The sequence below is a fragment of the Camelus dromedarius genome, chromosome 23 (assembly GCF_036321535.1).
Source record: "Camelus dromedarius isolate mCamDro1 chromosome 23, mCamDro1.pat, whole genome shotgun sequence".
NCBI lineage: Eukaryota > Metazoa > Chordata > Mammalia > Artiodactyla > Camelidae > Camelus > Camelus dromedarius.
Window position 1 is genome coordinate 9974696 of NC_087458.1, and position 27364 is coordinate 10002059.

Genomic DNA, 27364 nt, shown 5'->3' on the forward strand with positions numbered 1-27364 from the left:
CTACAGGGCTCAGAAGTAAGCAGTGGGCATGGAACCGCCTTTCTTCTTGACCTGCACTCCAAGGGAGCCTGTTGCCCCTACCCTGGGGATGGATGGCATAGGCAGGGAGCTGGGCAAACTCCAAGGCCCTTTCTGGCTTTCCTGGGAAGAGGGTCCCCTGAGACAGTTACGGGCTCACTCCTCGGTCCCTGCTGGTATTATTAATTGTGCAACAGGCAATGCTTAGAGACAACCTAAGCAAGCAGGTTGCCTCAGTGGCATTTCTGTGTCTGCTCTCCCACCCCAGGCTGGGCACCGCATCTTTCTGAGACCCCTGAGGAGGAAGTGACCAACTTCCCTAGCTAGGAGGGGTGCACTTAAGGGTACCAAGCAGAGAAGGTGAAAAAGCCTCTTCCCCTGGCAGCCGGTGGGGCTGCCCACCTGGTATGAGGGGAAGGGGACAGCAGTCTTCCCCAATGGAGAAGGTGAGGAAGGCACCTGGGGAAGCCACAGCTGTCCTGAGGCAGAGGATGCACAGGAAGCAGCTTGCCCACCCTCCCTGGGCCCTATGAAAAGAGGACTCTTGCCCGAGGCCCTTATAACCTGGCGTTGTAAACACCCAGGACGCACCCAGCAGCTGTCCTCTGCCTCCTCTAGTGCAGGACACATCGAAGGAGGCAAGACTGGGCTCTGGATCTGAGAAATGAAACTGGGGGGAAGGGTGTTGCCATGGCGATGGGAGCTGGTTGGAGGCCCTTCCCCCGCAAGGGACATGAAAATGGGGAAATTGTTCCACCCCTGGAAGCCAGCACTTTAGCCCGCAGTGGGAGCTTGGTAATCAGGTCCTTCCAAATAGGCTGAGACTATTCTAAAGGTACAAGAAATTTGGTGGGGAGCGGCACAGGGGGGCGGGGTGGGGTGGAAGCAAGAGCAGACTGACTGACACAGATGAGAAGCTTCTGTGGGAGTGGAGCCAAGCGTGCTGTATTCACTGGGAACTGACTTCACTAGAATGTCCCTAGCACACCACAGGCACTCAGGGGTGTCTGGATGAGTGAATGAACGAAGGCTACTTTGGGGAAAAGTGAGGCAGGCTAACACAGATAAAGATGGCTTTGGGGACCCCCACTTGTTGGAGTGAGGTGAACTGTAGAGAACCAGCCACTCGAGTGAGGGAGCAGCTGTGTCTGGATGAGGGAACAGGGCTGGCAGTGTGAGGATTGGCGCCCTGGTCGTGTCCCAGTGGGGGATGGGGCGGGTGCCTATGTTGTGACACTGCCTGGAGTTGAAAGGGCTCTGGCAGGAGAGGGCTGAGACAGGAGGGTGAGCCCCAGATTCAGACACCACCCTCTCCACATGGGTGGTCTGAGTCATAGATGTGAGCCCAGTAAGAGCTCTGCCTCCTGTGGCTGTGGTACCTCCTCCCCCAGCTCTGCCCAGCACAGCCCTTGCCCCAGCCCCTCCCTGAGAGAGCATCTCTAGCTCCTTGCCCTGAAATGCCTCCGAGCTGGGCGTGGAGTGGACACAGAGATGAGAATGTGCTGAAAATGGAAATGACAGCATCCCAGAGGGCCACAGAAAAGCCAAGAGACAGCAGGACAAAAGGACCACCTGGCTTAGAAGGGACAATCATGAGAGAGTATCCTTCTATTCCTTGCCTTTGAGCATCACACTGCCCACAGCCCGGGGCTCTCATAACCTATTTTGCACCACATTCAGTACCCTGTGGCAGCCACATCCCCACTGCAAGAAAGCTGGACTGTTCTTTAGAGAAGTAGAATAGATTTAATCTCTAACTTAGAAATGTCTAGATTAGCTGTGGTCATGGACATCAAGAGACTGGGAGGAGCCTGCCCCCTGAAGGCACCCCGAGGGGCCAGAGGTGCCCTCAGTTCACGGAGGTGGCTGCTGGGATGTTAGCTTTGCGCTCAGCTTCGATGCAGTACTTCTCAGGAAGGCCGGTGGCTCTGCAGGGGAGACACAGGGTAGGTGTCGGGGTGGGCGTGGGGATGCGGATGGTGACCCCGGGGCCTGTACCCCCAACCCTGGTCCCACAATCCACCCCCAAACACATTCCTCTCAATGCTCCAGCCAAGGAGGTCCCAGAGAGCCAGGAAGACCTGTTGGACGCCCCTTCAGAAACAGCCCATGTGAGCCCTGAGTCAGGAGAGGGCTGTGCCTCTGTCACCATCCCTTCATCCCCGGAGTCCCACACCTGCCCTGCCACCTAGCTGGAGAAGGGGACATGAGCTGGGGAGGAAGGGATTCCAGGGGTCCCGGCGCACCTCAGCTCCTCCAGCTTTTTCTTCTTGATGTCTTCAATGCGCTCACGCCACTTCTGGGCCTCCTCTTTGAGGCGCCGGCCCTCCTCGAAGGTGGCGATCCGGTCCTGCACCTGCCGCTGCTGGTTCTCCCGCACCTGGCGCCGGAGCTCGTTGGCATGCTGCAAACGCCCCGTGGCCTTTTTCTCCTCCTCCAGCTGCTCCTTTTCAATCTGCTCTCTCTGAGCCCTGGAGGAGGACACGGGTTGTCGGGTTGTCAAAGGGGCTAGGCTGAGCCAGCCCAGCCCAGGAAAAGCTCCTTCAGGGGACACGCTTCAGAGACCATGGCCCTCTTCTTCTGTGGCTCAGAGATCAGCCCCAAAGGCCGCCTCCACGTGTGCGCCAATCCTCCCACCCAGCCAAGCCCGGCTCCCCGGGCATGCGACTCTGTCATAGTCATTCTGAGAAGCACCCCATGCTTGGCTTAACACTCTGCTGTCACTGTTTTGAAATTCTTAATTTTTGAACAAAGGGCTCTACATTCTCATTTTCCACTGGGCCCTGCAAATTTTGTCATTGGCCCGACACTCAGGATTTTGCCCACTGGAAGCTGTCATTCCTCCTCTTCTCTCCTGTAGCAATGCATGACTCCTCTCCAGCTAGTTCTAAGGTATCTTTCTTTCCCTCTCCCTTCCCTCCTTCCTTCCCACTAACAAGAATAATGACATTAACCAAACCAACAAAAGGGATGCTTAACAAGTTCAAAGAAGTGGGAAAGCTGTCCTGCTGGCTCTCCTTTAGTTACTGGAAGGAGAAGGAACTTGGCCTGTTATCTGTTGGCTCCCTTAACTTGGTTCCAACTCTCCAAATTCCTCTTAGGCGTTTCTTCCACAAGAAAACTTCACGAAGCCTGACATCAGGAGGGAAATGGCTAATGTCGACCAGATACACCCCGAAAAACTCATGTGCAATGTATTCACATCTCAGAGGAAATGCAGCCCATAAGCCAACTTGAGCTGACATCTTTCTCAATGTAATCAAACGCAAAAACAGAGGGGGAGGCTAAAGCTCAGTGGTAGAGTGTGTGCTTAGCATTCACAAGGTCCTGGGTTCAATCCCCAGTACCTCCACTAATAATAATTAAATAAATAAACCTAATTACACGCCCCTAAAAATAAAACCCAAAATTTTTTAAAACAAAAACAAAATGTAAGATCATCTTAGGCCAGGATCTCACATACTCTCCTCCCTTGGGGTCCCTCACACCCCAACCAAAAACTTCACTTACTCCTTCCCCTCTAGCCATTTCCATGCTCCACCCTGCCTAGGGGCATGGGGTGCCCCTCAGCTCCCAGCAATTCTTTTACACCATACAAGCACCTCCTAAAATTCGATACCTTCTACAGAGCCTTCCCAGTTTATCAGAAGAAAACTGCTGACTTCCTTGCCCCTCTGTGTTTAGACAGCAAATCCCCACCGCTCAGACACCGCCCAGACACATGTGACAATAGGCAGTCTCATCCTTGCCTTGTCAGTATTTCCCTAAATAGAGAACAGTTTTCTATTGTTTCACATTCTGTGAAACAGGGTGGATATGGGGGACCTGTATGTGTCCCCAGGGAGCCCCTGGGGTGGCAGCCAGTGGAAAATCTGAATGGGGAAGAGCCTGGTCTTAGAGCTGAGATCTGAAGCCTGGCTGCAGGACAGTCATCAAGGAGCGTTCAAAAACTCCTGATGCCCAGGCCCCCTCCCCAGACCAGTTAAATGCGACTCTGTGGAGGTGGAGCCTGGGCATGAGCACTTTTGGAAAGCTCCCAGGCATTTCTAAGAACCTCTGTGTAGGGTAGGTCAGCTATCTCTGCTTAGTCAGCATGCTGACGTTAAAGGCGTCCCTCTGTCCAGAAGCAGGAAGTCCATATATAGACATAGAGGAAACCATGCTGTTGAAGTAGGAAAAGTTGGGTTGCTGGCCAAGGCAGAGATGCTCCTAGCCCTGGAAGACACCCACCACAGCGGTCACGTGGCCCTGGTGACACCAGGTTCAGAGGCTAACCTAGAACAACAGGCGAAATTGAACTTTTCCAAAGGGCTGGGCTAGGTTTGACAGCTGACTAGTGCCTATGCTTCAGGCAAGCAAAGCAAAGAAGGGACAAATAGGTCAGTGGCAGGAGTCGGGATTTCATTTCTTTCCATTAACATTTGCTAGCGATTGCTAAGGGCAGCTCAGATGCCCAGGGCATAGAGGCGGGGAGGGCAGACATCTGGAAGGCAATCTGGAGCCCTGGGGCAGAATCTCTGGGCTCATTAAGGAAGCTACCCTCCTCACCAGGTATCCACGGACCATGACGTGACCCTTGTGGGCAGGGAAAGCTACAGAACCACAGGGCATCGCAGGCAGTAGGAGGAGGCTAGGGACCCACAGCCCAGTAAAAGACGAGGAAGTTGGCTCTGACAAGGACGGAGATTCCTATAGATCTGCTCTGCCTCTGCCCAGGGACCAGGGGCCTCGCCTGGCATGCAACTAACAGGGGCAGTACCAAGAATAAGGACATGTAGACCAAGAGAGCTTTACTTATCTGAGCATAAGTTCTGTATCCCCCTCCCCCAATTTAATTTTTGTTTGGCTTGTTTCCTTTTTTAAAAATTCTGATCTTAGACTGGAGGAGAGGGGAGTGCTCAGTGGTAGAGCATGTGCCTAGCATGAATGAGGTCCTGGGTTCAATTCCCAGTACCTCCATTAAATTAGTAAAAAAAAAAAAATTTAATTAATAAAACCTAATCATACTCCTCCTCAAAAATAAAATAAAATAAAATAAAATAAAATAAAATAAAATAAAATAAAATAAAATAAAATAAAATAAGAAAAAACTCTGATCTTATAGAGTCTGGACCAGAACAAGAAAAGAGTTGTTTCCAGTTAGGCCAGAACAGTTAGAGCCAGGAGAACACCCCAGGGGCCAGGTCTGGTGGTGGCAGATTTGACTGGTAGAGAGTCGAGCAGCTGAGCCTGCAGACTGCTTTGGGGGAGGAGGAGGGAGACAGAGAGAGTGAGAAATGTGAACACTCAGCTTCCACTTATGTGTCGGAATTATCACTGCGCAAACAGAGAGAACAAAAATACAAGGATAAAAAGCTGGCAGGACAGGAAAGATGGATATGTATAGGTGAGGTCCATCCAAATATGAGACTCTGACATCCTTCCTATAAGAAGGGGCAAGAACGGGGTTTTATTCATCTCGACTATCTCCCATTGTATCCAGCCAGAGCCTTCAATTCATGTGCTTCATACATATTTGTCAAATGAATGGCAAAGACCTCACTCAGAGCCCTGCTCCAATGACTCACAACCCTTAGTGTCTGAAGATCTTCTCTCCATCTCTCCTCAACTTCCCCTGCTGCAGTTTCAGCCCAGACTCACAAGGGAACGTGGGAGCAGCGGAGGGCAGAAGGGACCAGACTGATACCTTTAGTTACACCTCCGATGCTGCCGGATAAATAATCCCCCAAATCCCCAGTTTCTTGCACACTCCAGGTGCTATTTTCCAATTCTTGAATAAAATTCTTGGCTCAAATGTCTTTGAAATAGTTCAGTCAGCCATCAAGTAGAATGACCCCTCAGCCCATCAAGATGGGTGTGTGTCTGTCTGTGTCCGAGCCAGGAAGCTCCTCCCCTCGCAGTATGACCATCCCAATCACAGCACCAAGAAAGCAAGCCAAGGTTCCCAGCCCCTCCTACCGAAGAATCCTCTCGAACTCATCCCGGTCCCGTTGCACCTGGACGGCCAAGGCGTGCTCCTTGAAGGCCACCTGCTCCAGCCGGCTCTTCCGCAGTTTGGCCTCCGTTTCCATCTTCTTCTGCGCGTTTTCCTTCTCCTTTCTGCGCCACTCTCTGTCTGCAACCTCCTGGTTGCGCTTGGCCCGCAAGGCATCCTGGAAAAGGGAGGGTGGGGAGACCAGGGAGGGTGCAAAATAACCTCAGGTCCCTTTAGGAAGACACCCACTTCAAACTTGGACACAGCCTGCTTTGAGAAGCCCCGTGAATTTCTCTAGCTGCAAGGTCATTCTAGGAAAGAATAAACAGAATCCTGTCTCAGAACTTTCAGGTCAGGAGATACCCCCAAGGGGGTCATCTAGTCTCCCCGCCACCCCCCATCCCAGCTCGCTCATCCCTCCTTTCTTTCCCTATACCTCAGACACCTCCAGGTGGTCTTGAGACTGCTTCTAATTTTAAAAACTGCTAATGGTGGAGATCCCACAGTTTCCTCCGGTGACACCTTTCAATGGTTTGCTAAGGTTGAAAGTTCTTTCTGTGGTTCTCTTGGACCATGTGCAGGAATGCAGTGTTTGAGCCCTGCTGCCACGGGCACTGGGAGCAGGCTTGCCCCTCCATCCTCAGACCCCTGAAGTTGAGAGAACTTGCACCCTCTCTTCCATATCCCTACCCTCGTGGCCATTTTATGGGCTGGTAAAGGAGTAGTTAAGGGGTTGGGAGAGGCCAAGGGGAGAGACACCAAATAGGTACCTGCTCGGCCTGGTAGTCCTGGGCCTTCTCCTGCAAGGCCCTCAGGCGGGCAATCTCCTTCTCCTTCTCCCTCCGGATTCTCTCCTGTTCAGCCTCAAACTCTGCCTCTCGAGCCTGCCAGGAAGAAAGGGCCTTAGAGAACAGCTCCCGTTGCCCCAGACTTGCAGAGAAACAGATATCTCCCTACCCCTTCCTGACTCCTTCTAAGGGAGGGCAAGATGGCTAGTAATGCGTGGACATAAAACCAATCAGCGTTTGCAGAGCGCTTCCTTGTCTACAAAATGCGTTCTCCTGCACTATCCCGGGGGGTCCTCACAACACCTCATGAGACGGGCATTTCAGATGAAGAAATTGAGGTTTATAGAATTCAAGGGTCCTGTCCAAGACTGCACAGCCAGTAAACCACCAGGTGGATTTGAACCCAGGTATCCTGAGCCCAGCCTTCATGCTCTGTCTGCTACTTCACAGTTTCCAAGTTGCAAGGCCACTGGGCCAAGTTTCTAGAAGGAGCAACTGTGGCTCCCTGCCTGTTCTTGTAAAGTGCAGCAGGTGGAGGTTATCTCATTAGTCCCTGGGCAAATGGCCAACCACACGACTTGCGGTCCGCCAGTGGCTGGGAGATACCTAAGGGATGAACCATGAAAATTAGCTCGCTTTGCCACTTCTCAGAAAGATCAGACATATCCCTAAAAGCTTCCCACTCAGCTTCTTAACTACCATTCTTGACTAGTTATAGGACTAATGGCTTAGGTTGGATGGAAATGTGATCGTCCCATAAAGAATTTTCCTTCCCCTTGTCCTCCCTGTCCAGACTTCTGTGCAGCCCAGTGAGTTATCGGCTTGTGAGCTGTGCGCTGCTGGCTGCGTGTCAGGCTGGTGTCTCTGTTTCACCTTGCCCTAGATGGTAGGGCAGGGAACTCTGGAGGCTTCCACAGTCAATCTCTGCCTTTAGCTCTAAAGGGGCGGCGCTGGCTGCAAGACCAGTGACCACCGTGAGGTCAGGGAAGCCTTGTGATGTATTTGGATACTTACGGTGGGCTATGGGCACGCCCAAGTGCCCGATCCCTTTGCCAGTCTCCAGCCTCTCCCAGCTCCCCCTGCCAGTGGCCTTTCCACGTATAAAGACCAGACAGATTCCTCTCCTGCTCAGTCCTCATCATTCCACACTTCCAGCTCTGCCCAAGGTCCAAGTCATCCCCCAAAACTGCTCTTGACTCTCCATCATCTCACCACCTCATTTCCCATCATGACCACCCCCGACTCTTGGCTGCAGTCAGCCACCTGTTCACCAGCTCCTACACGTGATTGGCTTACTATCACCACCTTCACTCATGCAGGGAAACAGTTGCTGAGGTCCACAGGATGTACCTGCATTATGCTAGGTACGTTCCGCCTAGTCTGATACTGGACACACATTGAAGCTTTCAGGATCTTTTCAATCAGTCAGTGACTAGGTTCACAAGGTCACTGTAACAATTAGATGAGACCACATGTGTAAAGCACTTAGCACAGAGCCCGTGCACAGACTAAGCACCCGATAAATGGTGGTTGTGTGATCTTTCTTGTGCACGAACCACCTACCCCGCCCCCCCATCTTGCGTTCTCACTCCGTTGCCTGCAGATCCAATGAGAAAGCCAAAGCCAGTAAATAAGCTTTGTTGAGCTACGTTCTCTGTGGTTTGCATTTGGAGTAGCTAGGTACATCAAGTGTGCCTTTTTCAGTTGTACCCACACCCCCCGCTGCCCGTCATTAAGACTCCTGATCACAGAGGAGTGTGGTGTGCCCTCCATCATCACAGAGCCGCAGAACTAGCAGGGGAGACAGGACCCACACGTGAAGAGCTGAGTCCTTCCTTCTCTTCTTACACAAATCCATGTCCCTCCATCTAAACCTTGCCTCAAAGCTTTTCTCTGCCCTCCATTCCTCACAGGCCCCAGTCATGCCATTGCTGTCCTCAGTCTTGCCCCAGAATAAGTCCATACATTCGTGAGGTACATCTCCCTGTAACCGCTGGTGGGTGTTGCTCTCTGTTCCATGGTGCGTTTGTTCTGATAGGTTCTAAGGGGCAGGGGAAGCCAGGGGTGTGGGGAGGAGGCTCTATTTTCTGAGTCTAGCACCCAGTACAGAATGCCCAATATAGGCATTTTCACAAAAAAATTTACGGGGCAGCCGACTCATGATTCCTGGGGTATAATTATCCAGGTCATGAGGAATCCACAAAATCTTTCACCACTAGTTTTAATTTTCTTCCCTGCCTGCACCTGACCCTCACCCCAACTTCTTTTTTACATTTCAATATGCATGGCTTCTTTCCTGGACGTTTCCAAAACCAACTTCTAATCAAAGGTGTTAACAAGGATAATCACACCCTGGGTGGGGTGTCCTTTCCAGGCTACTCTCTGTTAATGGACATGGGGACTGGCCAAGTTGAAGGGAAAAAGAAGCCAGGCCCTTGAACTAAGGACGTGAATGTTAGAGTGATGACATGGCTCCCTCTCGAATTCCCTTCGTTCTCAGGCCTGCCTCTCCCCGAGACAGACACTCCATTCCTGCTCAGAAACCCCAGGCCTCAGAAAGCAGGTCCCTACCATCTTCTTTCTGGTGAACTCCATGACCATCTGGTCCGCCAGCTTCTCCTGAGCCAGCAGCTCTGCCTTCTGCTTCTGGTTTTCCTCATTGATGCGTTTGATCTCAGCCTGCATCTTCAGCTTTTGCTGGTGCCTTCGTTCCAAGTCCTGCCACCAAAGGGAGACAGCCTCAGATTAGAAGGGAAAAGACCGAAAGACACTGACCTATCAGGATGGAGAGACACAGAGAGGTGGGTAGAGAGGGGCACTGTCTGCGACCTCACTCCCTATGTTAAAGCTGTTCTTTCAGGGGTCATCGACAACCTCTTCCAGCCAAAAGGCCCTCTGCAGTCTTCATCCAACTTGACTTCACAGCAGCCCCCAACACTGTTGGTCTCTGCATTCTCCCAGGAAGTGGAGGTTCTTAAAATTCCACTCAGTTTCTCCCACATACCTTTCCTCCTGCCTTCAATTTCCTTCTCCTATTCACACCCAAACTTTCAGCCACTGTTCAGTAGTAATGATTAAAATAATATTGTCCTAATTCAGTATTTTCTATTCACAGGACGCTTGGTATAACCTACCTAGAAATTTAAATGCCGCCCCCAAATCCTGAAAGGTAGACCTTGTTATCTTTCTCATGCAAATGGAAAAACCGGGGCCCAGGGTTTAAATAAGTGACTTGCCCAGGGCCATACAGCTAATAAACTTCAGAGCCAGGATTTTGGAACCCACTCTGTCTAAATTAAAGATCCAGTCTTCCCTGGAACTCTTACTTGGTTGGCCCAGGTTTTAATTCTCTCTGCATTTCTGAATTTCCTTTGCACCTAAGATGATGCCGCAGCTCCCAGCCCCGGGGATTTGATTATACGCTGCCTTATAGGTGCCATTCACTTCCAGTGTGTTTATTCTGTCCCAGACAGAGGACGGGGACCATGTGTCACACTTCTCTTCCCCAGCAACACCGAGCCCACTGAGTGGGAAACAGCTCCATAAACTACGCCAATAAACTAATACTAAGTGAGGCAGTGAAGAGGGGACCAAAGTAAGTGGCAAATGAGAAAGAGAAAAAAATCTCAGAGTACAACGCAATGAGCGATGGAGATCAGAGTCCCCTTGTCACCCTGAGTGACAAGATCGCTTCTAAGGGACGAGCCTCTGCCTTGCCCAGCCCTGAGACTTTGAAAGCGCCCAGTGATCAGACTGCTTCTGAGCCCGAGCACGTCCTCGGGTCCCAGTGCCGAGGGGCACTGGGATCTTGTGCAGTGCCTCCCTATCCTCTCTGATCAAACTTGGACCCTTGGCTTCAGACGCTTCTACCCATCAACTCAACCCACTTTCCACACTGCTCCCGGCGCCTTCCATTTCTTCAAAGACTGGCCTTTCGGCTCCTCCTCTGCCCAGCTTCTGTCCAGACTCATCCAAGGCAACTCTGCTGGCCCTCCCCAAGCCTGGCTCACTCCTTCCTCCAGGAAGCCTCCTGAACCAGACCAGCACAGCACTGTATGCCGCCTGCCAGGTCCACGTGGTGCCTGCCTTACAGCCACCAGCATTCCCTCACTCTCCACGTCCCTCCCTCCTTGCTCACTCCACATTGCCCTCTTTTTTCCCTTCCCATTTTCTTCGTTTCCTTCCCACCTTCTTCCCACCAGTTTCAGACCTGCCATTGGTACCCCGCACGGTATTTGATCCCACTTACCTTCAAAGCTAGAAAAGCTGCTGACTTCTGATCTATGACATATAGAAATATATATTTATTTACCTTGCTTAATTATTTACTTTTTGGCTTCCTCTTTTTGTGGGTTCATTTCATTTCCAAGAAACCATAGGACTTTCCCTGTTTCTCATCTTTGAAGCCATCACAAAGCAGCCCCTGATCAACTTCCTTCACTCTCTCCATCTCGCCAGCAGGTGGGAAAAACTGTCCTGGCACCGTCCTGAGCTGCTAAGGCAGTTCTAAGCTAGGGAGACACATGTTTCTACCTTCAAATTGCCTCATAATACTTCCTGGGGACTCAGGGAGCGCCTAGAAGGACAGTAAAAGGATGATGACACACCACCAGAGTAATGGTCTTGACTCAGTGACACCTGGAACTTTCTCAGCAAGCCCACCAATTTCCCATTGCACACAATCTAGTCCGATTTTCCAGTCTTCTGTGTGTTTACCCCATACCTTTCTTTCCTGGCCTGTTCCCCCATCCCCAGAGCCAGGAGTCTGGCCGGGTCTCAGCTGTCTTCTTGGCCCTGTTGGTTCCCTTCCCAAGCAATTCACAAGGCTGCATGCTCCCTCGTCTTCCTTAACCATCTTAGTGATCTTCCTCCCACTCCTCACACAAATCCTCACACTGCAGATGCTCTGAGAAGCCTTCATAATTACAAGGTCACCCATGGAGCCCTTCAGGGCCCCCTGTCACTCACCACCATCAGATGCACTGGGAGATAACAACTCAGTCATCCCCAAACATGGGGGAGGAGGAGAAAAATAAAAGAGTAAGTGTTCCACAAGTTAAATGGCACCATAAGGAAGTATTCAGACAAATCAGAATGTGGGACAGTTTTCAAGTCAACTGGCCTAGATGCTTCAAAATATCGGTGTTCTAAAAATGAAGGAAGGAAGGAATGAGGGAACTCTTCTAGATCAAACTAGACCTAAGAGACTTCAAGGAGGAGGGTGTAGCTCAGTGACAGAGCACATGCTTAGCATGCACGAGGTCCCGGGTTTGATCCCCAGTACTGCCATTAAAAATAGGTAGATAAATAAACCTAATTACCTCCCCCCACCAAACAAACAACAAAAAAGAGGCTTCAGTGAATGCCATGTGTGAACCTGGATTAAATCTTGGTTTGGAAGAAAGAAAGCAACTGAAAATACATTTTTAGGACAGCTGTGTAAATTTGAATGTAGATTAAATATTAAATGATACTGTAGAATTGTTGGATTCGAAATATTGACGGGGGGATGTGAAAATGATATTGTTTACATGTACAAGAATGTCTTTGTTCCTCAGAGATACAGGCTGAAGCATTTACTAGCAAAGTGTCCAGATACCTGCAACTTACTTTCAGATAGTTTAACAATAACAAAATACGTATAGACATCTACAAGAGACAGGCAACCCAGGCAGATCACCAAACATTAAATCTGGGGGAAGCACTGAGGGGTGGTACAGTTCTTCCAACTTGACTGTGTGTGTAAAATTTTTCAACAGTAAAACATTGAGGGGAAAAAAGAAAAAATGCTCCAAACACTTGCCAGGTACCTCACTGTGTCGGGGGTTTTGTATGTTGCAACAGATCAGATAAGGAAATAGTAGAGGATTTTTTTAAGCCTACTTGGTTTGGGCAAGTATGCATGTCATCATTTCTTTTGCAATGGATATGCCTACTCATTTGATTTAGGCTAAAAGGAAAAAAAAGGGTTTGGCTCCTGAACACAATGAATGACACTGGGATTCTATGCACTTTGGATGAAGTAAGAGCAGGGAGCCTGGAACTAAGACGCTGCTACTATTCATCTACAAAGTGTGTGATATCCCAGATAACTGAGGGACGACTATAAAGCATCCTTAGGTTTATTTGTGCAAAGCATGCAGCCATATATTTCCTTTATGTGTCCATTCTCATGGATATGTCAGTCCTGGACCCTCAAGTCTCAGAACGGCAGGGACAGTATCCAAATCACTGCTCATCCCCCAGCATGGCACCACAGCCAAATAAACGTTTAATGTGGTAATAAAAAGTTGATGGTGAAGATGTGAAACGAGCACGTGCCTGACAGAAAATCGGCCCACTCCCTCAAACCCCACAGTCTTGGAGGGCTTTGTTGCTGTTGCAGATGGAACTTGGAATTTATCTTTGCAGCACTGTTACCCTTAGGTCCTCCTCTTGGAGCTGCTCCAGATACTCCAGCATCTGCTCCTTCTCCTGCTCCCGCTGCTCGGCAAGCAGCGATCGCTCCTCCTGGTTCTTTTCCATCTGTTCCACAATGTACCGCCTTCCTCTGGGAGGAAACAGGGCCACAGTGTCTTAGAAACCAAGGGTCCATGTGTCTCGGCTCTAACCTCCACCCAAATAACCCCCAGGATGGGAAGAACAATGTGACAGGTGCTCTGTCAATGTCACTATGCTTTGTGAGCTCAGACCAAAGTCCCTCCCCGGAGTCCTGGCCGGTCAGTTCTCTCTTTTCCAAGCTCCTGATTCTGGGGCTTACCTTTCTTGAGATTCCCTTCCTCCATTTGCCCAAGAGTGCACCCACATCATAATACACCTCCTCTCTTCCAGCGTGTAAGAGCTTCTGAAATCCTCCCATCTCCCAAGCATTCCCAGAGTAATCGAAGGGAGCTACCTTCCCAAGCTGGCTTCACAGAGTTAAAAAGCCCACGGCTTCTCCCTTCTCCAGTGCATCTGCTATCACCCAATGCACCTCGTCTTCCCAATCCATCTCCCACCCCTACTCCTCCTTAGGTCCAATCTTCTATTTTAAGATCGTCAGCTGTTGGTGGACAAGGCTGAGTCTGACGAAGTCTCTCCACCCAGCAGTGCCCTAGCTCAACTGTAAAAAGCAGAGAAACCAGTGTTGTCAGGGACTCCATGTGTGTTATTGGGATGTCAGCAAACTTGTGAGCATCCAGACCCCATTATGAGTAAAGGCTGGGAGGATGAGAGAAGACACGGATTAGGATAAGAAGCTACAGGAAGGAGGAGGAGATTCACATTCAGATGGAGCTCTTGAATGGCTTCATGACTCCAGATGAAATAAGCAGGAGTAATGAGTAAAAGAGTTACACAGAAGCAGGTTTAGACTCCGTATAAGGCCCAGGCCAAGTCATCAGAGCTGCTAATGAGGCAGAGATTTTCCCTTCATTGGAACTATATACGCAAAAGATGAAAAGCCACTTGGTCATTCAATAAACTTTTATTGGGAGGCAACTACAGTCTACCAGGTACCTAATAGAAGTACAGAGGTGAATGGTACGTGAGAACAGAATACAGATGGCGAGAGAGAACTGCCATCCAGTGGTACAAGGGCTGTTTAGAGAGGGAATTCTTGCATTATATGGTTGGTGTTCTAAATCTAGGACACTATGATCCTGTAATTTACCTGCTTTGGGACTCGTCCTTTCTGCAAAATGAAGGGGACTGACTCTATTTGTTCTAACATGTATTAAGCACCTGCTACAGTCCAAATACTCTGCAAGGCCCAGAAGCTACAGAAATGAGTAAGACAGGGACCCTGCGCACACGGCCTGGAGGGGGTCAGAGAGCCACAGGGCCAGGAGGGATATGCTTGCGTATAAATACAGTGTGGGGGAGGGGGGTCCCAGAAGGGAGCCACTGAGCCTGCTTGGTGACCCTAGGGAGGTTTTGCAGGAGAGGTGACAGCAAAGCTACGCAATAAGGAAGAGAAGGCGCTGTCCAGGGGAAAAAGGAAAGAGAGGGGTATTCAAAGCCAAGGGAACAACAGAAGTCATGAATTTGTAATGCGACCTGGCATGTTGGAGGAATGGAGAAAAGCCTCCTTAAATGGGTGGCAGGAAATGGTGCAAAACGAGGCCAAATTGGGGCCAGACTGTGAAGCGCTTGTTATGATCTTGGAAATAAGCTTTAAGAACTTCTGTGGTTCTATGAATCCCTCCATAAAGGTTTTGAGATAATCATGGATGATGATAATGACTATTTCTCATGTCTTCCCTATTTGCAAGGCTATGTGGACCTAACGATCCACGGAAATGACCCAGAGGAGGAGATGCCAGACCACCTCTTTACCGGATTCTCTCCTCCTTCCTCTTCCTGTCCAGCTCCTCCTGCCTTTGAATAGATTTCTGCCGCTCCACCTCCATCATCTGATCCAACCGCTTCTCCTCTGCGTCGAGTTCTTTTTGGATCAGCTGCTTCTCCAGAATTTGGGCATCCCGGATGGCATGGCACTTGGCGTTGAGGATGATCTGAGGGATGAAAATGAAAGTGTGGCACTAGGTCTGAGAGTAAGGATGGGGAGGGAGGGGCCTTGTGGGTGTGGAAGTTGGAGGGGTGAGAAAGGGAAGCAGAATCTTACAGAGTGCACTCGCTGGCCCAGAAAAGCAACAGCGTCTTTCAGGGTACTAGGTCTTCGTGTCTCAGAGGTCGTGGGTTGCTCTTTGGGAACATGATGAAAGCTATGGGTCTTCACCATAAAATTCACTTACATCTACACACACAAAGTTTCCATTAAACTTCAGAGGTCCATGGTCCCCTTTAGAGACCCATGAACCCCAAGTTAAGTCCCCCTGTTCTCCTCCTCAGGGAAACAAACATTCTTGCAGAGGCCAAGCCACTAGATTTTTAAGCTGGAAGAGCCCAACATGACACATAAAGGAGTGAAAAACCATGAGCCATCAATAAGAACTGTGAAATAAAAGCTTTGGAAAATAAAAGGAAGCGTAAGTAGAGAAGATTTACCTGAGAGACAGAAACTGGAGATGAAGGGGCTGGGGAGTCAGCATTTTTCATTTGGCTGGGATGTGACCCACATGCAAATGAGTAACACAATAGCATTCAAATGAGCCTCCTGTCTTTCCGCTCTCTGCTCAAGGAAGCACTATGAGCACAACAAAAAGAACCCAATTGCCTGGACCACCATACGTCATGGCCAGAATTGAACTAGCGGGATAGTGATACAAGTAATATCCTTACCTGTATTTATCAATCCCCAGCACGCAAAGCCTCTCCCATGCATTAGCTTATTTAATCCTGCTGATAATTCTGCTAAGTACTTTCACTGCCCTCATTTTACAAACGGAGACAGTGAGGCTCAGGGAGGGCCAGTGATGTGCTGAAGGTCACACAGCTAGCACGTGGCAAAACCAGTCCTCCCTCTGATCACAGCAACCACGTGGCAGGTGCAGCTCTCCCCCACCATCTCCACCCTTACCCCCCATCCCAGGCCCCTCGCTTTCACCCGGCCACCCCATCTCTATCCGGAGCCCGGGCTGCCCCGGGGTGTGAACAGGAGGTAAGAGGAGGGCGGGAGAACAGAGGGCCCACCTTGCTCACGTCCTTTAGCTCCTCCTCCTGCTCCATCCGCAGCTGGGTGGCTCTCTGTAGCAGGTTCTGGGCCCTCTCCTTGGCCACCTCCTCCAGGTCACTGAGCTTCTTGTTGTTCCTCCAGACCATCTCCTTCTGTTTCATGATCTTCTTGCGTGTGGTCACCGCGTCCTATGGGAGCCAAGTCGGGACCGGTGGGGGGATTATCCCCTGAGCTCTTCACCCTGGACGCTCGCCTGGCTGCCACGGGTGACCCCAGGTGAGTTTTGCTTCACCCTGTGGTGCTGTCAGAACCCAGGGGTTTCTCAGCCTGGCTTCCTCCTCACCCCTCCGCTTGCCCCACGGTTGCCCCCACGTCCCATCTTCATTCTACTACATGTCTTCATTAAGCACCCATTCATGCCTCGTTTAAGAGCCCCTTAACTAGAGCTCCCAGTCTTGTGGGAAGCTGGCCTCTCCCCAGCACTTTTCTCTTGAATCCCACTTTGCAAAATTTGGTGGGGGTGGAGGTGGGGGTAGCTACCACGATGGCTTCCTTCTCCTTCTTGAAGGCCTGCTCCCTGGCCTCGAGTTCTTCTCTAGTCAGGATCTGGGATGCCCACTTGGTCCGCTCAAACTCCTCAGGGATCATGATAAGGGACTTGCCGGAGGAATCCTTGGTGGGGACGCTGACACAAGGGATGAGCAAAGTTAGGAGGGAGGGGGACTGGCTTTTAGCACCGTGGCAGGCTGCTCTGCTCTCCTCCTTGCCCCTCATCATGCCCACCCTCATGCCCAGGACTCCAAGGATGGCAGGAGAGACAGCCAAATAAGTGACGAGTCCACTGGAGAGAGTGGATCCCAGGCAAGGGTGGAGTAGCGTCACAAGCTAAAAAAGGGACTTTTCAAGGACTTTTTCTAAAAGGTCCAGTTCATATGTTACCTTCTCTGCGCAGCTGCCTGTGACCCTTCCCCATGTACACATGTATAGACCACTCGTCCCCTGAGTGCCACCACACTCTGCTCTCCCCGCCTGTGTTATGGGCACGTTCAGTTCCCTTTGCTGGATCACAGGCTCCTTCAGGACACCGACTCTGTCTTAATCCCACGGGCAGCCCAGTCTCTGGTGCAGTGCAGGGCAAAGAGTGAAGGCTCCAAACAAAGCTTTTGAACTGAACTTTAAAAATAGATGGTTCCTCAAGGATGACATAAAAAAGGCAAAGGGACGCCAGACGAGGCTGAAGCAGGTGCCAGTGAGAGACATAAACATCCCTGTCCAGCGCAGAGAGAAGCTTTGAACCCTAAATATTAATTAAAATCTCTGATCAACGATAGTCAGAGACATGTCTATAGACCTTTCTAGCCGCCCAACGCATTCAACAAACCAATAGATAATTATAATGATTACAAGCAGATGACATGTATTACAGATGGAGCAGAGGGGTGGGGATAAAGCTGCTTCTGGGCGAGGCCATTTAACAGGTACATGACAATGAGACGCAGAAGGTCTGCAGCAGGAAGTGAAATTCATCCAATAAAGCTAGTGGCGGGGGGAGGGGTCCAGGAGAAGGACAAACAAGTGAGTGGACTTGGGGTTTGGCCAAGATCGCGTGGTTCACTGAGTGGCGTGGCCCAGAACAGCCTGCGATCGGGACTGACCAGGAATGACCTGACTCTGAGACAGCATCTCTTGCTGCTCTCAGCAGCCCTGACACATCACCAGCAACTTCACCTCCAACGTGTTTTTAGGATGGGGCCAGTTCAAAAAGGAGCCCTTTCTCAGGCCCCAGGGATGTCTGTGGGGATGCTGACCCTGTCTGGCCATTTGATGCCAGAGTTGACCAGACGGTGCTCCTGGAGCTGTGTCCCAGCCATCCCTCCCCAGCTTGTGACATAGGCTGCATTTTCTGTGAATTCCCGTTTTTAGCGGGTGGAGCCAGAGTGGGAAGAACAGTTCCAGAGAATGAAGCACTAGCGTAAGAGTTGAACCGCTGAGTGACAGTGTTGGCTCATTTCATGTTGCTGAGCTGGGCCTAAACCCCACAGGAGGGGCCCAAGCAAGGGGGCAGCTCCAGTCAGGAAGCCATGCTGAGCTAATCCCAAAGGAACCCAAGAGCCCTTGGGAATTTCCTCTTCTAGCCTCAGAGCTTGGGAAGAAGCCATGGGGCTAAATAGGCATCTGGTCCATTTCCCTTTGCTTCAGATTCTTGATGCAGCCAAGAGGAAGTGACTCATTCAGACATTTCCCTTTACCAAGGGCACTAACGGGGGCTCAGGGAGGACCCACTAAGCACCTCCCCTCTACCAGCCCCATTAGTCCCACAGCAGCCAGAAGAAAGGGAAGCAAAAGAAGCTGGCAATCTAGGGCAATGGCAATAATAGATCCAAGAGGGGAGAAAAAAGAGACACCATGAAGGAGAAGAAAGGGGAACCATGAAACAAAAGAGGGAAATGAATAAGAAAGAAGCAGGGGCTGCACTGGCAGAATGAGACCAGGTGGGTTTCCCTGGCTCTCTGCACAGGTCCTCAGCAGAAGGGCTCTGTGCCCTGGGTACTCACATGAGCTCCCGGACCATGTCGTGGGTGATGAGCTGGATGGTCTCCGGCTTGTGGTCCAAGCCCAGGGGAGTGAGAGTTTTCCGAATGGCATGCTTATCTCGGAGCAGCACAATGGGGCTGTCACTCTGGGTCAGGGGCTGTGGGGTCAGGAAGAACAGCTTAGAAGCTGGTCATCCCACTTCCTGCTGGTCAGTCCTAATCTCAGGTGTAGCCTTGCCCTCTCCTGGGGCTTCTACCCCATCCAGTGGCAAGGGAAGTGGGCTGGACCAGACTGCAGGACCACCAAGAGTAGCCAGGGCACTGAGAAAGCAGCATGGTGATCTACCCTTGAACACGGCCAGATGTGTTCTGTGCTGACCAGCTCTTCTGAGAACAAGGCTTCTCTATAACTTGTGCAGACATTCCCAGAGGGATGGGAGGTGGGGGGTGGGGAGGGTTGCTAGCGTGTATCCACTCCTAACTAAAAACCATCAGGAATGAAAATTTGGGTTCTCTGGGTTCTCCTTCCCCAATGACTTATGAAAGAAAAAATAATTAGCTCTCTTGGCTCACACTGTGGGTTTGAAACATGCAGTTTGTTACAGACTCATCTAATCTATGATATTTGTTGTTTTCAGCCCTTTCTAATGATTCATTTGCTTTGATCCCCCAAAAAGCCATATTGAGGAGGCTAGAAATAGCTCAATGGCCTGGTGGAGACTTGCTCTCAAATCAAATGCAGTGAGGAAGTCAGTGAGTTAGAATTCACCAAGGAGAATACAGATTAGATATATGATTTTTAAAAATGTATCTGATAGTGAAGGGACCAGATAATAAGAAGATGAAATCACTTGTTTCAGGGAATTTTGAACACGAGAGAGAATCTCCTCTGTCAGTAACGCAGGAGCTGTGATCCTGAGCAGAGGCCGGGGCATGGCCTCTTTGGAGGACTTTGCTGTCTGGAAAACCTCACTTTGCACGCCTGTCCCCGGAGTGCTGCTGCCACCTGGTGCCCATCTTTGCTTCCAAGTGGGCACAACTCGGTCAGCCCACAGGCCACTTCTGCCCCCTACTGCCGATTGAGAGACTTCCGGGGCTCTCACCCAGCAATAGGGCCATGGAACGGGGGCCAGGAACAGGCATTGATTTCTCTGCCTGCTCCCTTTTGCGAGCCAGCAGGACTACAACCTGGAGAACTCCGCCATCTCCAAATCTGTCCTCTCCTTGACTAGAAGGACCCAAAGCAAACAAACAAAATGTCTGTAAGTGAAATTGCACTGCTTTGATTCTTTCCCTTGTCAATAGGAAGACTGTGACAGAGTGGGGGTCTTCTAAGCAGAGAAAGATGTCCATCTGGAACCCTCTGGGAAGTCCTTTTTGACTCACAGCGAGGATAGTGACCTCTCCCTGGTCTGCCCGCAGCCAGAGGTATTCATTCACACCACCACTGACATCATTTCTTCTCTTTCCCTTTTCTGTTTTTTTTTCTTTTGTTTTTCTTCCAGCTTTATTGAGACATAGCTGACATACAGCACCGCATAGGTTTAAAGTGTACAGTGTAATGATTTGATTTACATCCACTGTGAAGTGATTATCACAGTAAGTTTAGTGAACATCCATTGTCTCGTCTATATGATACAAAATTAAATAAATAGATTTTTTTTCTTGTGCTGAGAACGCTAAAGATTTACTCTCTTAACAACTTTCCTATATAATATACAGAAGTGTCCCTTTTCTATCTTAATCTCTCACTGCCCTTCTCTCCATGTCTCATTCTCTTTCCCTCCTTACCTCTCTTCTGCCTCACCTTCTGAACTTCACATATAGCAAGATTAGTCCAAGTAACATTATAGCTCTTCTCCTCTAAAGGAGTCATCAGCCTCTTAGGCTGGGTGACATTTACAAATAAGGACCTGCTCATTTCCCGAAGCTAAGTAACTGTTTTAGCTGAACAACTGGGAAAGGAGGATGATTTCGTTTTACTCTGATGCTATTCTTGGATGGAGGGGGAATTCTGTTGCTCTCTATCTGCAGGCTTGGTCCAGCAGCCTTCAAATATGTCCATCACGGGTGCTCACTGAGCAGATACCAATCTCTCTGCAGCTGAGCCTCCCTTCGACGTGACAACAGACATAAGGATTTCAGGGGTGGAGGAAGCGAGATGCCCTGTTTACAATGGGCTTCACTAGGTGTCAGAGCTCGTCCATTCAGGCCTCAGAACTCCCCTCTGTCTTCAGTCAGAGTTACCGGGGAGAGGGGGTGACCTGCCCAGAGCTAGCTTTGTCCTGAGCAACACGAGTCACGGTCACTGCCTCCAGGTGGCAGCTCCCTGCAGGGGCTGGGTGAGGGTTACCTTGATAACTCCGAAGAGGCTCTCATCCACCTGGGAGCTCAGGGCTTTGGTCCGATAGCGAGGCCTATTCCTTGACCTGCTGGAGGTGGCAGGAGAGGAGCTCAGGATGCCGGCTGTGCTTAGGGGCTGCAGAGAGAGGCAGAAAGTGGGGACCATCAGTGCTGAGTGCCGTCTGGACCCTGGGCGCTTCTCCAGCCTGTGCTGGGGGGAGGTTGGGTGGGCATGGGGGAAAGCATCGGGTAAATCCTGAAATGTAGGGGGCACCTCGCACAGCCCTTCTCTGGTAGGGACCAGGCACATTACCACAGCGAGAAGGAGGACTTTTGTAGTCCCTGAGCTGAAGAAAGCCAAGCCATTGCGCGGCAGGGAAGGAAGGAGAAAGGAGAAAGGACAAGGGACGGCAGGAGGATGACATCAGTGTCGGCCCAGTCCTGAATCCCCACAAGCACAGTCTCTCGTGAGGCCACGTGAGCTTGCCTCCCCAGAGCCGCACAGGCTCTTCTTCACCTCCAACATTCTCAGCCTCAGAGCCAAGCCCCCTTCACGGCTGATGCTGTTCTCTGACCTCCTTCACGTCTCCAGGATCTCACTCAGTTACGGGGGGACCAGAGGACACCAAGGATGAAAAAGCACCTCACCCACTGCCGGCGTGCGGTTGGCGTCCGATTAATTTCAGCGGCTGCGTGATGCGCTGCCGCCAGCTACAATCAGACAAACCGGTTAGGAGTCCACCGTGTGCCTCTTTCACTCCCAGGACCCCTTTCCTGTGCACTAGTCAGTTTTTAACCACCCAGTATCTTCCTAGGTTTGGCGAGTTTCCCATCTAATGAGTTGAGGGAGACATGGATCACCTCTGACTGTAGAAGCTGAAGACATCAAATATTTGCCTTCCAAGCCTGGGCAAAGGACCTAGGCTTAGCCATCAGATCACCCAAGCCTGACAATACACAGGGAACTAGCAATGCAAGGAGAACATGGAAGCCCCTTCCGATAAAGGCAGCAGTGGTAGCCACATCCTGTGTCTGGGGCGATGCTGATAAGGGTACCCGCAGCAGCACCCCATGATAAAGCTGCCAACGCCGAGGGTACAACAGTGCATCAAGGTCCCTGCCAGACCAGTTTTGGGTTGTGATTTGGGCCTTGGCTCTGGTTGCAGCTCCTCCCTTTGTTCTCATTCTCCAAGCCTAGGTGTGAAGTCCATGAGCTCTCCAAAGTCCTCTCTATTCTCTTCTAATTAGAGTCCTGGCTCTGTTGCTGATAACGGAGAACCTGACTAATACAATCTCCATTCCCCAAGGTCAGTCCAGCCCCAGCTCAGCCCCAAGAGAAGACCGTCTCCAGGAGACAGTTTCTATGAGGCCTGCGAGACAACTCCAGGCTGAATTGTAAGCCGATTCAAATCTCCCTCTGGAGGATCCCATGTCTCCCGCAGTTCTCTAAGCTAGCGACCTCCGGGGAGTGGGCTCGACATATTAGATCTACCAAGACTGGGAATCGGCAACCATCAAGAGGACAGGGTGGACAAGGAAATGGGCTGTGCCTTCCAGGCCACTAAACACTGGACAGTGTGTTTTGAAAGCTCTCTCTGATCTGCCATGACCACACAGGCGCCCCCAACACCTGTTCCACCTGTATCAGGCTTTCACACTAAATTGGGCAATTATTTTTCAGCTGGCTCTGTTCTGCACAGCGAGCACTACTGCGGGTGCCCTTCTCCTCCCAGCCTGGCACAGCCAGCAAAAGGCTTGCAGAGGGAGCCTCCCTTTACAGCCTCAGTCAGCCCCAACTCAGGAGAGCAGGAAAGCTTGGATTTATTAAAAGGTAAATATAGCAGCCCCAAGGACGCCTAATAACAGGCGCTGAATGGTTATTATATAGTGAATGGTGAGCAACAGCTCCCCTTTCCACTGAAAATAGAAGAGGAAATGAATAGAAGCTGCCAGAGGTGGGACTGAGGTAAAGCATTGGGAATAACTGGAAAAGATGGAGGGCATTGGATCATGAGTGATGGTGTGAGTTCTGTACACAGTTAAGAAAAAAGGGGCAGTGCCTGGCAACACAGTAGGAGCTCCACAGGCATTTGATGAAGAATGAATGAATGAAACCAAGCAAGACGACCTCTCAGGGGCTGCAGACCAGACTGAGATGGAAGCCTTTCCGGAATATGCCACCACTCCACATTTTCCATATCACGTATGCGGTCTGCACTGTGGAAAATAATGTATGTGAAAGGGCTTTGGAGCACAGCTGGAAAGTATTATTGTTGTTTTGCATTTGTTTTCCTGTTTCTTGTCAAGGGCTCCTGCAGGTTTCCCCTTGAGCTCGGGTGTCCACCAGACTGTAGGTGCCTCCAGGGCTGGGACTGCGTCGCCTCTCTCCTACACCCTTGGTACCCAGGTCAAGAGGAAGTCACACAAGAGATACTCGACTGCCCACACCTCGAAGTCAGAACAGAGGAAGGAAAATAGATGACCACAGAAAAGTGGCCACTGGGCAGGGCAGAGGGAAGCACTGGGCTCTGGGGTTGGACGGCTGAGAGACTTCACCGGGGAAATGCTGACTTTGAAGCCACAAGTCTTACATCAGGGTTAGAAGAACCAATTTTGCCAAGAGCAACAAGGATTAGGGAGGTCACTGTGTAAAAGTACTAGAAAAAATGAAGAACCAAGCAGAAATGGAAAGTTAAATCCCTCTGGGCCAGAGGCAGTAGCCAAGAGGTTCTTTCAGGAGGTGAAGGGCTGGTTTCATTTCTTGCATGACCAAATAAATATCCCCAGGAAGCTGAGCCATGCCAAGAGAGGAGCCTGCTCCTTAGGGGAAGGCAGCTCTTGAAGGGAAGGACAGACTGCTAAGCAACGGTGACTGGGGAAGATGAGGATTGGGACAGAAAAAGACACCAGCCTTGCTTTGATATTTTCCTCTTGGTGACCTAGCTGACTCTCTCTTCAAATCCCATCTCATCCCAGGATGATAAGATTTCAGCCACAGCTAGGGGCTCTGGGAGAGACTCTGACGCAGAAACAGGAGCTGGTCAATCGGAAGATGATTTTCATGTCATTATAGCTATAGGACAATCTCCCAAACATATTAAGTTTTAAAGAAAGCAGATGATAAGAAACATCTAAGTGCTACCCTAAAAATGTTCATATGAAGGGTATGCACCCAGAATGTGCTATTAAAAGAATGTTCACAGAAATGTTTAACAGTCATTTCAGGTGAGCATCACCATCTTAAGGTTTTCTTATACTGAATAATGTTCTACAATGAGTAGGTAACTCTCTTTGTGACCTGGGGGTGGGAAGACGGAACTCTTAATTTGAAAACAAAACAAAACAGTGGGCCTGGTGCGCCGACTCTGAACACTGGAGACTGCAGCCCTTAAAAAGCTGCAGCACCAGATGTCCTGAGATTTGGGATGTTCAGCTGCAATCCAACAAGACAGAGCTGGAACTGGGCTGGAACTGGGCTGGAACTGGGCTGGAACAGGGCAGTGTGGAGTCTCCCTGATGTAACATTAACACCTGTCAACTGAACAAAGGCGAAGGCACGTCCTTTCCTGGATGTCCTCACCACCCTGGGAGCTAGTTCCTCTTTCGCATCTAGGTTCACCACAGGCTGGCAAATTCGGGCTTCAAACTCTTGGCCTGATTCTACCTCCTTTTCTGTAGACTTCGGTTACTAAGAAGGTGGGGATGCCCATGCACAGGCACCTTGTCTTTCCCTGAGTGATGCACTCAGGTCACCTCTTTCCTCAAATAGGACCAGGTTGGCCATCTGTGGGGTGCCACTTGAAAATGACATCCTAGTTAGTACTGACCCTAACCTGCTGCTTCTGGCAGATTGAGCCCTGGAGGTCTGCCTAATTGTGAACGTCCGCACAACCATCACCTCTCTCCACTCCTCCAGACACTCTCAAAAGCTAGTGAGTATTACCACACACACACACACATACACACGGACTGCCAGAAGAGCAGAGATCACTAACTTCACCTGCTTGGCTTCTCAAAGGTGCCCACATGCCCAGTCCTGTCCAGGGGACTTCAGAAGGGCTCAGTCAACAGACCAAAACCCCACCTTGAGTAGCCCTGGGGTAGGGAATCCTTGATCTGGGTGAGCCAGAGCCCATAGGTCTAGCCTAGGTGCAATTCACTAATTAATTTGGGCTTGGAAATATGAAATTTTTGAAACAGCAGAAAAAGAGAACTAATATTTATTGTAGGCCCTTAAAGGTCAGGTGTGACGCCAGGCCCTCCAGACAGACAGGCACTGCCAGGCCTGAAAATGACCCGGGAGAACAGGGGATACGTATGCATCATAAAATGCACGTATTAAAGAGGACTCCCGCTGCAGTACACACAGGGAGGCCTCGGAAGTTGGGAGCCGCTCTTTGTTGGAGATGGTTGATTTCAGAATTAACAAAGCTGTTCTTGAAATCCTTACCTAGGGACCCTGAATTTGAACCACTGAGTCCCAGAAAAGCAGTGTGACCTCTGAGCGTGAAGTGTGTCCACAAGTACACCGAAGGAGCCACCTTTGCCACTGGATGTGCACCTAGAAATTCTAAGATTATTTCCAATAATCCAAGTCTCCAACACCTACCCTCTGCCCCTCTCCCGTATTCCTCAGGGAACACACAGCCCCCTTGGAGCTCACACATCACCTTTATAGCTCCTCCAGGGCCTAGGGCCCTTCTCAACCCCCATGACCCCCATGACCATTGTAGTCCTCCCAGACCAGTCCCAATTCCTCGCCAGGGACTTTCAAACCCAGTACCCTCTTCATTCATTCATTCACTCATTCATTCATTTGCAAATGTTTGTTGAGTACCTACTGAGTGACTCAGAGCCCCAGTGACAGAAAAGAGTGAAGCTCAGGGACATTGGGTGACTTTCACATTGTCACCCAGCTAGTCAGAGGCAGAACAGGTACCATAAACTTGTTATCCCACCTCCTCACCAGTGATTTTTCCACATCGCATCCCACAGTCCCCAGCCCACTGAAGGGGAAGAGGGTTGGGACAGCCCTCTCTCCCCAAATACTAGGCTCAGCACCACTCCATTTGTCAGTCGCTATTGGCCCTACCCCTAACTTCCCTTTGGACACCCCCTCAGGACTTCCCTTGCTACTTCCAGGGGTGTCCTCCCGCTCCTGGGCCTTCCTGACCCACAGACCAAGACCCAGACCCAGACCCAGACCCAACTTCTGCCCCTCCCTCAGATCCCCACTCAGAACCCCAACACAAGTCAGGACACATGAGGCCCCCATCGGAGATTCTCCTCCACATCCGGGACCTCACCATCTCAGCCGCACACCGCCAGCTCCGCGGTTCCGCTAGCTCCGCCGCCCACACCGCAGCCGAGGCGCCGGGTGTTGACGTGTTACCATAGTAACCAAGAGCCCGCGTTCTCCAGCCCAGGCCCCGCCCCTCCGCCCCGCTCTGGCAGGCAGATGCGGCGTGCAGTGGCTGCAGGAACCCGAACCCCTCCCTCAGACCATTCCCGCCCGGCCCGCGAGCGGGAACCGTGGCTCTGAAAGACTGACCCGCCCTGACGCGCTCCGCCCTTCACTTTGCTTTGACTGAACTCTTGGGCCAGGACCCAAACCCTGAAGGGCCTAGCATGGGCCCAGGGGGTCTAACTGCTGGCAGCCCCTCCAGGACCCGGGCCCAGGGTCACGGTTTTCCCCCTACACCCCATCTAGGTTGCCGTGATTACTGTTGCCCCAGTGCCAGTGAGGTGCCAAGCCAAACCCCGATGCGAATTTAGTCGGCGGAGAAGCAAGCAGGATCAGACAAACAAGTTTCACAGCAGCAGAGAGTCTGGTTAGACTGAAAGAAGAACTTCCAGCAGTGAGGATGTGTTTGTAATTTCAGGAGCAGTTTCTTAAAATGTGGGCCTCAGACCTCCAGCTCAGAATCACCTGGGAGAGTTTATTAAAAGTAAAATCTTGGCCCTACTAGACTATGTGAATCGAAATCTAAGGAACTGGCTTTAGGGAGCCTGCCTTTTAACGCTTCCCAGTTTGTGTGTACTGTTCTGGAAGGCTTTCTAGGAGTTGTATGATTTTCCCAGTTTGATTTGGCACCTATATCTCCCAACCTGCAAGGACAAAACTAAACTGACCTCCACAGCCAAGCCTGCT

General features: G+C 50.6%; 1 protein-coding gene across 1 annotated transcript; it reads right to left on the bottom strand.

Moving 5' to 3' along the window:
- Window positions 1–1744: 1744 nt before the first annotated feature.
- On the bottom strand, window positions 1745–26600 carry CFAP45 (cilia and flagella associated protein 45). Its single transcript, XM_010977056.2, has 12 exons — window positions 26520–26600; window positions 21224–21349; window positions 18892–19028; window positions 16877–17021; window positions 16354–16524; window positions 15097–15275; window positions 13201–13330; window positions 9352–9498; window positions 6763–6876; window positions 5977–6170; window positions 2265–2489; window positions 1745–1946 (listed from the first exon to the last, which is right to left on the bottom strand). The coding sequence occupies exons 1-12, from the start codon at window positions 26520–26522 to the stop codon at window positions 1868–1870; spliced, it is 1650 nt and encodes a 549-aa protein (XP_010975358.2). The 5' UTR covers window positions 26523–26600; the 3' UTR covers window positions 1745–1867.
- Between the last annotated feature and the right edge of the window lie 764 nt (window positions 26601–27364).

Bases quoted from the DNA above. Each gene is read 5' to 3' on its own strand.
- CFAP45 (XM_010977056.2), bottom strand. The intron at 2,490-5,976 runs GTAGGAGGGGCT...GTCCTCCTCCAG, and splicing joins GAGTTCGAGAGGATTCTTCG to GGCTCAGAGAGAGCAGATTG. The intron at 1,947-2,264 runs GTGCGCCGGGAC...TCTCCCCTGCAG, and splicing joins AAAAAGCTGGAGGAGCTGAG to AGCCACCGGCCTTCCTGAGA.